This window comes from Schistocerca americana, chromosome 3, assembly GCF_021461395.2.
Source record: "Schistocerca americana isolate TAMUIC-IGC-003095 chromosome 3, iqSchAmer2.1, whole genome shotgun sequence".
NCBI lineage: Eukaryota > Metazoa > Arthropoda > Insecta > Orthoptera > Acrididae > Schistocerca > Schistocerca americana.
Window position 1 is genome coordinate 892,151,979 of NC_060121.1, and position 14,325 is coordinate 892,166,303.

Here is a 14,325-nt window from a genome sequence, read left to right on the forward strand (position 1 = left end):
TCGCTCATGGAATGGTCGTACAGAAAAATCCCCACTTTATCGCTACCTCAAAGGTGCTCTGTCCCACTGCTCGTGCGCCGACTATAACTTCACGTTCAGATTCAAATCTTGATAACCCGCCACTGTGGCAGCAGTAACCGATCTAAGAACTGCGCCAGTAGTCATATATAGGCGTTGCCGACCGCAGTGCCGTATTCTGTTTTCATCTCTCTTTATTTGAATTCACATGTCTGTACCAGCTTCCTTGGCGCTTCAGTGTAGTTTCTGGCTTTCGATTCTGAACGTCAACGGTCCTATTTTCGTAGTTTCCTGATTGACTTTCATGTACCATGACCCTTCCTTTCGGCTGGTCCCAGCGGAGGTTCGAGTCCTCCCTCGGGCATAGGCGTGTTTGTTTGTCCTTAGGATAATTTAGGTTAAGTAGTGTGTAAGCTTAGGGACTGATGACCTTAGCAGTTAAGTCCCATAAGATTTCACACACATTTGAGCATTTGAACCCTTCCTTTTACCTTCACTTAACATGGCACAGTGTGGTTTACTTTGCTTAACTCTGGTCGTAGTGTTGCCTCTCTATGGGACTGTCTCTCTTTGGCTGCACGCATTCGACTGCAGTCGTGGAAATTATTTATTTTGTCTCTCATTACAGTCGTAACGAAAATCGTTGGAAGTGCTGCTAAGTCAGACAACTAACTGACACTGTCCAGTCGGTGTAATATGACCACCTGGCAAAAGCATGGATAAAACCACCTTTTGCAGCCGCTGTGAGACTTGCAGAGAGAGAGTTAGTGAGGCTCCAGAAGGCACCGACAGTAATGTGCAGCCGTGCTGACTGCCTTGCCGTAGCCAGCTGCGCTAAGTTGCTCGGTTGAGGATCCGTGGCGCAAACAGACCAATCGAGATAGTCACGCAGGTTTTATGTTGGGTTTATATCCGGGGAGTATAGTGGCCACTAGCGTACGGTAAACCTACCTTGGAGCTCTTCGAACCACCTGTTTGATACGTTGCATTGTCCTGCTGGAAGATGCCGTCGTGCCGAGGAAAACCAAACTGCATGTAGGGGTGGGCATGGTTCCCAAGGATAGATGCACACTTGTGTTGATCCACTGTCTTTTACAGAATTACGAAATCGCCCAGGGAATGACCCCTGGGCGGGACCCTTCCGACGATTGTTGCAGGGTGTTTCACGCCGTACTCGCCAACGGTTACCTGTTCGATGGGGCAAAGGAAGGTGAGTTACCTGTTCGATGGGGCAAAGGAAGGTGAGTTACCTGTCGCCACTCAGTGGATGTACAGTTGCGATACTGTCGTGCAATTTCCAATCTCTGTCGCCGACGAACCGCAGTCAGCTTGGGTGCATGAACCAAGTGCCTGCTGCAGAGGCAGATACAAAGCAACATTCGCTGAACGGTTGTTGAGGAGACGCTTTTGGTAGGCTCTTGGTTCATCTGGCCGGGCAGTTGCTCAACAGCTGCACGTTTATTCTCCCGTGCTTATCTCCACAGACGTCGTTCACCCCTGTCACCTACGGCCCGTGGTGCAACACAGTTGCGTTGGCGCCAGTTTTCGATAGTGCCATTTTGCCATGCACGGTATACTTGAACCAGGGCGGCACGCGAGCAGTTTACAGACGTAATTGTTTCGTATATGCTTTCACCCGTGGCCCGGAAGCCAATGGTCATGCCATTTTGGATGTCAGACAACTCGCTTCCTTTCTGCATTCCGACAACGACTACACTAGAATGAAATTTTCACTCTACAGCGGAGTGTGCGCTGATATGAAAGTTCCTGGCAGATTAAAACTGTGTGCCGGACCGAGACTCGAAGTCGGGACCTTTGCCTTTCGCGGGTCGGTGCTCTACCAACTGAGCTACCCATCACGACTCACGCCCCGTCCTCACAGCTTTTTTCCGCCATTACCTCGTCTCCTACCTTCCAAACTTCACAGAAGCTCTCTTGCGAACCTGGCGGAATTAAAGCTGTGAGGACGGGGCGTGAGCTGTGCTTAGGTAGCTCAGTTGGTAGAGCACTTGCCCGCGAAAGGCAACGGTCCCGATTTCGAGAGTGCTAGTTCTGCAAGGTTCGCAGGAGAGCTTCTGTAAAGTTTGGAAGGTAGGAGAAGAGGTATTGGCGGAATTAAAGCTGTGAGGACGGGGCGCGAGTCGTGCTTGGGTAGCTCAGTTGGTAGAGCACCGACCCGCGAAAGGCAAAGGTCCCGACTTCGAGTCTCGGTCCGGCACACTGTTTTAATCTGCCAGGAAGTTTCAACGACTACATTGTTTCCTGTGTGCCCCCGACAGGCTTTATATAACCTTCACTGCTAGTGCTGCCATCTACCGTCTGTTAGTGGTTACTGCACATTGATCTCAAACATAGGCGGGGCTCACATTAATGTGACTGCAGTGTCTATGAGCAAACATCGCCTCCAAACACAACTTTTTAATTTTTACACTAGGCACTTCACTTTAGGGGGTTGGTATTATAGCTATTTCACTCTAAAGTTCTACCCTTCTCAGAGGATTTTAAGATTCCCGTAATCGTATAATGTTGTTGTTGTTGTTGTTGTGGTCTTCAGTTCAGAGACTGTTTATATCCAGCTCTCTATGCTACTCTATCCTGCGCAAGTTTCTTCATCTCCGACAAACTACTGCAACTTACAACCTACATCTGTCTGGTGTATTCATCTCTTGGTCTCCCTCTACAATTTTTACCCTCCATGCTTCCCTCCAATTGGTGATCTCTTGATGCCTCCCAATGTGTCCTGCCAACCGATCCCTTCTCCTAGTCAAGTTGTGCCACAAATTCCTCTTCTCTCCAATTCTGTTCAATACCTCCTCATTAGTTACGTGATCAACCCATCTCGTCTTCAGCATTCTTCTGTAGCCGCACATTTCGAAAGCTCCTATTCACTTCTTGTCTAAACTATTTATCATCGTTGTTTCACTTCCATACATGGCTACACTCCATACAAATACTTTCAGAAAAGGCTTCCTGACACTTAAACCTATACTCGATGTTAACAAATTTCTTTTCTTCAGAAACGCTTTCCTTGTCATAGTCAGTCTACATTTTATATCCTTTCTACTTTGACCATCATCAGTTATTTCTCTCCCCAAATAGCAAAACTCATCTACTACTTTAAGTGTATCATTTCCTAATCTAAATTCCTCAGCATCATCTGATTTAATTCGACTACATTCCATTATGCTCGTTTTGCTTTTGTTGGTGTTCATCTAATATCCGTCTTTCAAGACACTGTCCATTCCGCTCAGTTGTTCTTCCACGTCTTTTGCTGTAGCTGACAGAATTACAATATCGTCGGCAAACCTCAAAGTTCTTATTTCTCCTCCATAGATTTTAATACCTACTCCGAATTTTTCTTTTGTTTCCTTCACTGCTTACTTTATATAAATTATATATTGCATTCATATTACTACATTCACAGTTATGTGTTCATTTATGTAACTACTTAACAGTGTTGGATAAATGTTTAACGCGATTTCTAGAACAATTTCCATCCACAGACTATTCTAATTACATCTACTAATAATTAGATTCATTGATAATAAGGTATAAATTGCAATCTTTTCACAATTTACGTGCTTTATGTTACGTTCGTTTTATGTGTTTTTGGTATGTCAGTGTTATCACTGTCACTTGTATCATAGTCGGTACTGGAACAACTGGAGCAGTCTATGTCAGCCTGTCTTCGTCTTCTGCGCCTTCCGTGCTGATGGGTCTGTTTCTATATTTCATTTTCTGCTTTTGAGATGTTTTTGGCGATTACATTCAACTGTGTGCATGTATCTCGGTTCCTAAGTGCATCGTATACTTTTGTTTCCATCATGTGTTCTATGTTATTATGCAAGTGCCTGTTTTTAATGCATTTCAAAAGGAAGTGTTCTGGGCAGCAAATTTGCCAGCATGTGTAACGACTGATTTCTGAAAGCGACACGTGCTGCACGTGCGTGGGATAAGGACCATGTGCAGTTACAAAATGAACCATACCTCGGCTGGGGTTGACATGCCTCAACCGTAACAATACACTGATATTGGAGAGAAATGAAGAAACTCGGCAGCACTTACTACTCTCGTCCCACTCTTTTTGTCAAGTGTCCACAAGCCAATTTTTTAAATTGACACCCGTCTTCGATGTGCTGCCCAGTGATCTACAGCACTCTCTCAAGTGTACCCATCTTCAGCCAGTATGTTGCAACTCGATATTTGATTGTTATTCTCGACTGGGTAAATTCCAAGCACAACATACATCCAATCCACTGATGTGGTGTCCCATATAGTCTAAGTAGCACACTCCTCTGTCCCCACCTAACAGTGACCCTGTTCATGATGAGAGCGAGTCTATGTGCCCATGTACTAGCTGCAAAGTTCTATCCCGACTCCAATGCATTTTATACTGTAAACTTTCAGAAAGACGCTCTGTCTTTTACTTATCTGTCGAGTAGCATAACTATAAACAGTTACCAGTTTCCATCGGAATGCTCGCCAAAGTGTTTTACCTGATCTGTACCTAATAAGGTAAAGAGGGTGATGGTTTCAGTGTTTAGTTGCTACATAGAAAAACTGCTTTCTAGTGTGCCTGCGATCTAGAATACGCGGAAGAAAACTAGTTTTTGAAAGTTGTGACTGTGACAGGCAACTTTCAGGCTGACATCATTAATCGCTCTAACTCCGTCCGAAGAGGCGTCGCAAGGCCCAACGGTGCCGACCGATCGCCGTGTCATCCTTGGGCGACAGGCGTCATTGGATGCGGATATGGAGGGTCATGTGGTCAGCACACCGGTCTCCCGACCGTTGTCGGCTTTTGTGACGGGAATAGCTCTGACAGGCCTAAGAAATAGCGTGCTGTCCAAATATACGATAAGGTTCAAAAATGGTTCAAATGGCTCTGAACACTATGGGACTTCACTTCTGAGGTAATTAGTCCCCTAGAACTTAGAACTACTTAAACCTAACTAACCTAAGGACATCACACACATCCATGCACGAGGCAGGATTCGAGCCTGCGACCGTAGCGGTCACGCGGTTCCAGACTGTAGCGCCTAGAACCGCTCTGCCACTCCGGCCGGCTACGACAAGGCGTCGTCGCCATATGTTAACATAAGCCGAAAACTGCAGTGCCGCTACAGTGACAGAATGATATGATTTGAGGTAATACAACTAGATTTTCGTTCTTTCTCTGCTACTGATAAGCCACTGACGACAAGATTGACTGCTCTACATTTCTTAGCTTGATGCTTGGCTCCAGAATTGCACGAGTACCACTGATGTACACATGTGAAGACATGTGGGACGGTTCGTTCACTCCAGTAATATGTGTTCATCAGTGACCTTTTTTTCTTAACTCGTTTGCAATAAGTGTTCTTTGTGACCCTTGAGAATGAGGAGTGAACAATTTAGCTTATATTTTTCTAAAATGCACTCTAAGACAAAAAAGGACGCACCACAAAGAAATTAACAGAATAGGACGGAAAATTGTGGATGTGGTGCACATGTACGGACAAACAGATGATGACATTTTCAGAAAAATTGGATGATTCATTCAAGAGAAAGAGCTTCACAAATTGAGCAAGTCAATAATGTTTTAGTCCACCTCAGACCATTACCCAATAAGTCCAAGCAGTTGTTTGGCTGGACACTGATTGAGTTGTTGGATGTCCTCCTGAGGTATATCGTACCAAAAACTGTCCAATTGGTATATTACATCGTCAAAATCCGAGCTGGTTGGAGTGGCCTGTCCATAATGCTTCAAACGTTCTCCATTTGGGAGAGATCCGGCTACCTTGCTGGCCGGTGTACGGGCTGGCAAGCACACAAACAAGCAGTAGAAACTATTGCCTTATGCGGGCAAGCATTATCTTGCTGAAATGTAAGCCATGAAGGGCAGCAAAATGGGGCGTAGAGTATCGTCGACGTACCGCTGTGCTGTTAGGTTGCTGAAGGTGACAAATAAAGGGGTTCTGCTATGAAAAGAACTGAAATCCATCACTCATGGTTGCCGGGCAGAATGAAGTGTGTAGGTTAGGTTGGTATCCTACCACCGTTTGGAGCGTCTCCAGGCAGGTCTTCGTTACTCATCGGGGCTCAGTTCGCAGTGGGACTCACCACTAAAGACGATCCTATTCTAGTCAATGAGATTCCAGGCCGAGGGCGTCTGTGGATACGCCCTGGACAACGATATGAAACCAGCCTGGCTATCGCCCACCATACGGCTCGACAACCAGGAATGGTAGTCTGTGATGGCATTTCTTTTCGTAGCGATACTCCTCTGGTTCTCACCTGCAGGAAAATATTCTACGCTTTGTATTGCTTCCCTACATCGAAAGCCATCCTAGACTTACATTTCAGCAAGACAGTGCCAGGCTGCAGACTGTCAGAGTTTCTACTCCTTCTTTTTGTGCTTGTGAAACCGTTCAATGGCAGCAAGGTCAATAGATCACCAATTGAGAATCTTTGATGCATTATGGACAGGGCCCTCCAACCACCTCGAGATTTTGACAATCTAACGCACCAATTGGACAGAATTTGGTACGGTATCCCTCAGGAGGACATCCAACAACTCAGTGTATCAAGAGCAAGCCGAAAAACCACTTGCATAAAGGCCAGAGGTGGACCAACGTGTTACTGACTTGCTCAATTTGTGAATCTCTTTCTCTTGCATAAAGCATCCAATATTTCTGAAATTGTAGTCTTTTATTTGCCTGACCATGTACATCACATCTGCCGTTTTCCAACCCGTTCATACAATTCCTTCGTCATGCGTCGTGTTTTTTTTTATTTTCTTTTGGGAAAAATCTTGACACAGACAATTCCACTCCCCTCACACATGATTAAACGCAAGATAATTTAAATTAACAAAAAGGATATCACAACATCTCCCAATCCCTAGGTGCAATAAATATTACATTAATAACAAATTATGTCTTTATTGAGTTGCGGAAGCACGGCTCTGACCTAAAACCTATTAACGTAAGATTTGCAGCACCTTTTGACTACCATATGACAGTTTTGTTTGTGCAGGCCTAAAAACGTGATCAGGTTTTGTGTCATCTACTTCACGTTTGATCCAATTAGGTCTGACCTTTTCCCCAACACATTGGATGTCTACAATGAGCTGCTGGTTAATCGTACTTGCCTGTGGCATTCACTTTTTTTTTCTTCCGGTTTTGCTCCTGCCCCAGTCATTAGGAAGCAGCAGGTAATTGAGTATTTCACGCGGCAGCGAATCGTTAACCTACTCCAGCAACGTTTCCAGCAGTGTTCTTCTAAGTCAGTGACAGCACTCCAGTCCAGCCACCGTTAACTACCCGTTCGTTGGCTGCAACCATTCCCACCTTATTACTTTGGGAGCTTGTCTCCAAAGCACATCCTGATCATGAGAAATATAGCAGGTACGTCTGGTTCTTACTTGCAGGATAAATATTCAGCCACACCACGGAAATGAATAGTGTCTATGTCGAGTAATCGTTTGAGACCTATCCCTTCGAATACACGGTATCACAACACGTCCAAGTTAACTATGAACTGGCTCTGAAACAGCTGTTTATAAAGTTCTCCTTCGCATAAATCTTGCCCAACTTCTTCACGCACCCCACACACACTAACGGGAACGCAACCTTGCACATTGGAGTATTTGTAGCGAAAACCTGGCCAACATTTCAAAAGTTAAAGTCTGTCCAGCGATTGCAGCAAGTATATTTTATAGCAACTGACCCTCTGGTGACTCAGGCACGTCTGTTAGCTCCTAGCAACAGTAGAGAAAGAGCTTTTCTGCCAGGGGACGTGTTTCTTGATTGAGATTGTACAGTTTGTGGTTTCATTAAATGATTGTTCTAAAATGAATAAAATCTAAATGTTCAAAGCTTAAATTTTTAACACACTAACGACATCGAAATCTTTTACTAAACAGTATTCTTTAGCAGTTTTGAATGAGTGCCGGGGCTTTTCGGACCTATCCTGAAGTTGAATCGTGATTGGTATAGCACTGCGAACCAGTGCAAAGAAAAATAATTCCCCAAATTTCCCTCACGAAAATATATGATTTTTAAAATAATATACAGCATTTATTAATCTTAATGAAAATTTCTCGTGAGTTTGTATTACAAACGATCTCAGAACTAAATGTGTAATCTGTATGAATCAAGTCAAACTATAAAGCTTTATTTATTGACGTTTAATGATCTTATTTTTAATAACTAAAAAGGAAAAAAAGACTTACAGGTATTGTTCATACACCTCTTCCAAAATATTGTGTATAAACAAAATCACAGGCAGAGGCTGACAATATTTGAGCAGATGCCTGGGACAATCGAGCATTGTGATGGGGATTATTAGACAAATGAACGTAATAGCCGCGACAACCTAGATTACAGATACTAGCTACGCACCTCATTGCGTGTATATGTAACAAAGTAAGTGAAACACAGTTATACATATATTTAAAGTTACTGAATTACTTTGAGGGAGTTTTTTTAAAAAATAAATACTGCTTGAAATTATTACAGACGAACTACTTATGGAATAATCATGTGCGTGAGGAGGCATTTGGCTACCCTAACATAAGCATTCCTGTCATCGTATAGTTACCAAACATGTATCTCTGTACGAGATCTTCCCCTAGATTAACTGTCCGAGTAAAAATGCTACAACCATAGTGATGTCGTTAGAGGGGCATGATAGTGAACTCAAAGTGGTGATTTAGCCACAAAATGTGGCCGATCTGAACCCAATTTAACACATCTGGGACGGTGTCAGACGCCGGCTTCGCGCTCACAAAAGTTGCTTCTCTACGCCAGGTATCCTTATTTCTATGTTGCCCATCCGCGAATCTGTCCAACGTTCAAATGAAGGACTGATTTCACGGTTGCCCTGCGTGAACTATTTCTTGAACGTGAAATTTAAATTTCGGGTTTCGTTTCGCTATCTTCAACTGCCACACCGCATTGGTCAACAAGGGACTGAATAGAAACCTTAGACCCGCTTAGCGATTTTACATACGACCTGAATTTTCTCGGGTTCTCTGCCAAATCTTTTGCTAAGGTGTGACGGTGGTAGTTGTTGATGCTTCGCACATAGATCTTTTCACAGAGGCATGCATCTCTAGTAACCTTCGACTGTCGTCGTTTCTGCGTCCCCATTTGAACCTAGAGTGCAACAGCCTCTGCCTCCTCAGCATCTTACGAATTTCGTTATTAAACCAAGGTGTGTCTTCTCCATCCTTTATCCACTTACTATGGACTTACCTCTCCAGACCACGATTCACAATCTGCTTAAACTTTGCTCATACTTCCTCCATATCCATTTACCGGTACTAAGTGATGACAATTCACTGTCTAAGTAAGACGCTAATAACTATTTGTCCGCTGTATCTAGCAGAAACATCCTCCTAGCCTTCTTGACTGATTTATTAATTTTCGTAATCATAGATGCTATAATGACATCATGATCGCTAATCCCTGTGTCTATCTGTCACTGTTGATGAGGTCCGGCCTATTTGTAGCTACGAGGCCTAATATATTTCCAACGAGTGTGGCTGCCGAGTTAGCTGCACTAGGGAATGAAGCTGGAGGCAACAAGGTACTTTGTGTCGTTTTTGACAGATCTGATGATGATGTTATCCCGAAACGCGTAGTTAGATAATAATAATAATAATGAGCGTATGGCATTGGTGGCCGGGAGACCCCTCGCGGGGCGGTTCGGCCGGCCCCCCATAGTTTTTGAACGCCACTACGGCGACTTGCGAGTGAATGAGAATGAAATGATGATGAAAGACACACAACACCCAGTCATCTCTAGGCAGAGAAAATCCCTGACCCCGCCTGGAATCGAACCCGGGACCCCGTGCTGGGGAAGCGAGAACGCTACCGCAAGACCACGAGCCGCGGACCGTAGTTAGATGATAAATAAGTAAAAAAAAATATATTGTCTAGTAGACAAGTGTTTTACCATTTAGTGTCCAATATGGTCGCAGGCTCCCTGAGAAACTTCTCTTCTAATCCGATAAAGAAATACTTTACTTGTATGCAAGACATAATTCGTAAGCTTCCCATACTGATCTGTATTTTGCGTTTTGGTCCACTTGCAGAACACGTTCCACACTGAACCACCGACGGCGACTAATACAAAGATACATCTGCACTAACTAGCTTACTTTCTGATAGAATCGAGTATGAACGAATTTTCCCCGCTCGTAAAAATTCTGCATTTCCTGCTGTTTCAGGTTGTTGACTTCAAGCATGGGGGTCGATCAAGGAATGGTAATCGACACCGGACCGCCGACCTCAGCTGACAACTTCTCCTCCACGTGAGTACAGTGTCGGCCGATGTATATTTGCTCCATGCTTTTCTGTTTCACTTGGCGTCCACGGATAAGAAGTGAACTTCACTTTCAGACTCTGCGATGTACACCTCGTGAATCGGTGCTACTTCCTTCTGCACCTTGCGAACTTCCTCAGTGCAGCTGTCCGTATACGGAACAGCCAACTCTACCGATCAGGCTTGCTTACGCCACTGTAGCACCGATCTAATGGACTCGTATCTCCACAGGATTACTCAAGTGCATCTGTTCCTTACCCGAGAACTGACACTGGTCACAGTGCGTCGGTATACATCTTCCTCTAATTTCAATCCGTCCCTGGAGACGGATGTGCCCATCATAAATCATAATAGAAATACGTGACTTGACACCAGCAGCTAGCATCAAAGGCTAATGAAAACAGAAGTACGAGATACAATTTTGAAAATTACCGCCTTGGTAAACTCAACAATTTACAACACTGGGAAATTACAACGAAAGACTACATTCAATAACCTTTGTTGCTATCCATTTCATATTGAAATATATTAAGAAAATGTATTACGACGCGTATCGTTGACATCCGGGTGTTGTGGATTTCTAGAACTTATTTTCAGCCGAAACGTAATGCTGGTATCCGGTATCAGAAACAGGATTACCTCATCCATGCTAAAGAGCGTAGGTTCCGAAAATATCGATGATGATGTCTTGAAAATCAGTGGCCAAGGCAGTTAAGTAAATTGAATATTTGTTGACGTTTACTTACTAAATTAGGTTACATTCTTTCTCGGAATTCAGGCTATGCCCCTACCAAATTTCATTCAAAGCGGTTCAGCGATTTAGTCGTGAAAACGTAACAGACATAATATTAGTACGGATATGAACAAAATTATCCAAGAATGAAGACAAATGAGAGGCGGCTTCATTCAATCCAACAGAAACACAAATCTAGGTGCTTTATTTTTTTGCAGATGATTTAGCTCTTGTGGCAGTTTCGTAGGGTGACATGCAACGATCTGCATCCTGTTAACAGATTGTATCCGAGAAATATGGCACGGAGAGTAACTTCTCAAAGGCAAAAGTATGGTCTTCTGTCGAAGATACCTAGTGCAAAGCAAGATCCTATTGACAAATAGAATTCCAGAAGAAGTGAGCACATCCACATATAGACTATTCTTTGTAGAAGAAACACACCTACCTGAAAAAGCTACCAGGTGTAAAGCAGCAATGGCAGTCATTAACAATATAATGAAACCTTCCATAGTCCAGAAACACATCAGAATACAGAATTATAAGAACTTTCTATGCTACAGCAACGAAATATTAAAGGCAAAAGATGCTCAAAGACTAACTGCTTGTGAAATGAAATTCTTGAGACGAAATGGGATCAGAAGAGAAACGAAGATAAGCTGGACGGACTTAAAATGGAACCCCTCACATGTTACATACAGAACTACTAAAACTAGAAGAGAAAGCATGAACGACGAATGAGGTTAAAGATGATCCTAAAATCCATGCTCCACTACCACCTCAGTGGTATACGATCGCTAGGTCCACCAAAGAAAAGAAGGCAGGAAAACTTCTCGACGAGATCGTAACAGGTCAAGAGGCCTAACATTTTGAGGAAAGTAAAAGAAGTACGATCTAAAATATTGGCTCAAATGTGATGGCAAAGTGTGATGATATTTCCAGCTGCAAACTGATTGGCAACTTTGTGTAAATACACAGAAACGAAAAATTTTGGACTTCACAAAACGCAGAATTGCTGTAACTTATAATATCAATGAGTCGCAAATGGAATCAGTCAACACATCCAAATGCCTTGGTGTAACAGTTTGTCTGGATATGACATATAAAACGATTACATATGCTTAACCGTAGCTAAATCAGGTCGCTTGTTGGGTTCATTGGTACGATAAAACATTTACGCATATATCTAATTATCCAAGATAAAGGATTTTGTCGACCAGACAGCCTTAGCACTGCTTGGAGTGAACCAAGGCGTGATAAAGGAGTGGGACGTAAAATAATCGGAAACGATCGATATTTGTGTCACACATAATTTTCTGCATTTGTTATGTTGATTTCGCAATTACTATTACATTTTATCTCTCTCAGAATGTTAGTATTAATGGAAATATATATATATATATATATATATATATATATATATATATATATATATATATATATATATATATAATTTAACACTGCGTTAAATTAATTTTACATATAGTATGTATAAGTTTTACTTTATAGCTTCTACACAGTATTTGGCTATTTAAAACATCTGAACAAAGTGAGTTCGATTTTATGTAATATAAAATTGAAATACATAGGTGACGAAGAGCAATTAGTCAGTTGTCTACAGCAGATTCATCAATCACAGCTTGGCAACGTCCATGTGCATCTCATTGGATTTCAATTATTTTGTTGACCTCTTGAGTAGTATTCGACTGTCGCAGATCCTTGTTGCAGGACGCTGATGTGCTACAGTCACCAGACCGATATTCTTTTTAAGTGTGGTTCATCCTCATTTTTTTAAACAAAGTGACTGTGTTTCTTTCCCATAATTGTTATTATTGTGGTCTTCAGTCTGGAAATTGCTTTTAGGCATCTCTCCATGCTCGTTCATCCTGTACAAGTCTCTTAATCTCCACATAACTAAAGGAGAGTAGTACACAATTAAACATGGTGCACAGAGGAATATTCAGTTTGAACTGTTCCTAGTAATACTGATATCACTAAATGTTGACCTTTATCAGAGACATTTTTGGCTGTGACGGTGGAAAATTTGGAGAGCTATATTCCCTTTATTTGTTATTGTATGTTTCTTGTAGTCAGAATTACAATTATCTTCTATTTATAAGTTTAATATTTTGCATAATACATGCAGCTAAGAGGAATTTGCTATTTTGTGATCAATGTACAGTAGTAGCTATATACTGACCAGTTTTAGATGTACAGATATGAATCTTAACCAGTCTTGTAGCTTATGATGTCTTCAGCACACAGTGAAACACTTGTGTACAGTACACAGTGAGACAGTGTAGACCCGTGGATTCTGGGAAATTCAGGCCTATGACGATTTGTGAAGTTGCAGAATGTGCTGGGAAAGTTCTCTTAAGGCAGTCACACCGACAAATGTAGCTTTTGGTCTTAGAAAAAGTGGAATTTATCCTTTTAATGTGATCATCTTCGATAAGTTCAATTTCGTTATGTCTGCGGTTTCAGACCAGTCTCTAAATTAAACGGTGTTCCTAATCCAGCAGCTAATCCAGCAGAGCCATTGGATACAGAGGGATGTGTGACCCCTCCAAGCACTTAGAAAGATGACATGTAAAATGTTGATGCAGTCAGCTGAACTTTCTACATTGATCACCCTAACACTAGCAAATCATGTATCTCACTGGAGGAGTTTCGTGAGTTCCGTAAAGATCCTCGTGGAAAAACAACTACATACTCAAAACGGAGAGGCATCATACTGACCTCAGCACCTGAGAAGGCGACTATTAAAGAAAAAACTTCAAGGAAAAGGGTAAAGTTAGAAGGAAAAGAGAAAAGAAGTGCTATGAGATTAACAAGCTAATGTGAAAATAAGGGGGCATAAAGTAAAACTGATGAACAAGGATTTAAAATTGTCTCATCTGATGAATCAGAGAGCAGTTGATCACTACATCTTCTTAATTCGAACTGGTGTGTTGTGATAGGTGATTGTATTTAGGTAAAAATCCCATTTTTTTTCTTTTTAGCTAAAGTGCTGAAGAAATAGATGACGGTGAGAAATATTTGGTCTCGTACCATCTAGAAAGTAAAGTAATAAACAGGTTTTGTGTTCTCATATGCAGAAGATCCAGTTTGTGTATCACAAAGGACACTGATTATTCTGCCTTCAGTTTTGCCTATAGCTACCGAAAGACTACATTCAATGTCCAGTGTCCAATGAATTTTGTTAGTTTTATTGCCAGTGTCACGTGCTCATTGACTCACCTCGGAAGACGTTCTCTGCAGTTGGG

General features: G+C 42.3%; 1 protein-coding gene across 1 annotated transcript in view; it reads left to right on the forward strand.

Moving 5' to 3' along the window:
- Window positions 1–14,325, forward strand: part of LOC124606478 (proton-coupled amino acid transporter-like protein pathetic) — a 145,611-nt gene that overhangs the window by 33,085 nt on the left and 98,201 nt on the right. The window contains exon 2 of the mRNA XM_047138460.1: window positions 10,235–10,318. Coding sequence (XP_046994416.1) covers window positions 10,251–10,318 — 68 coding nt within the window. The 5' untranslated portion in view covers window positions 10,235–10,250. The remainder of the gene's footprint in view (window positions 1–10,234; window positions 10,319–14,325) is intronic.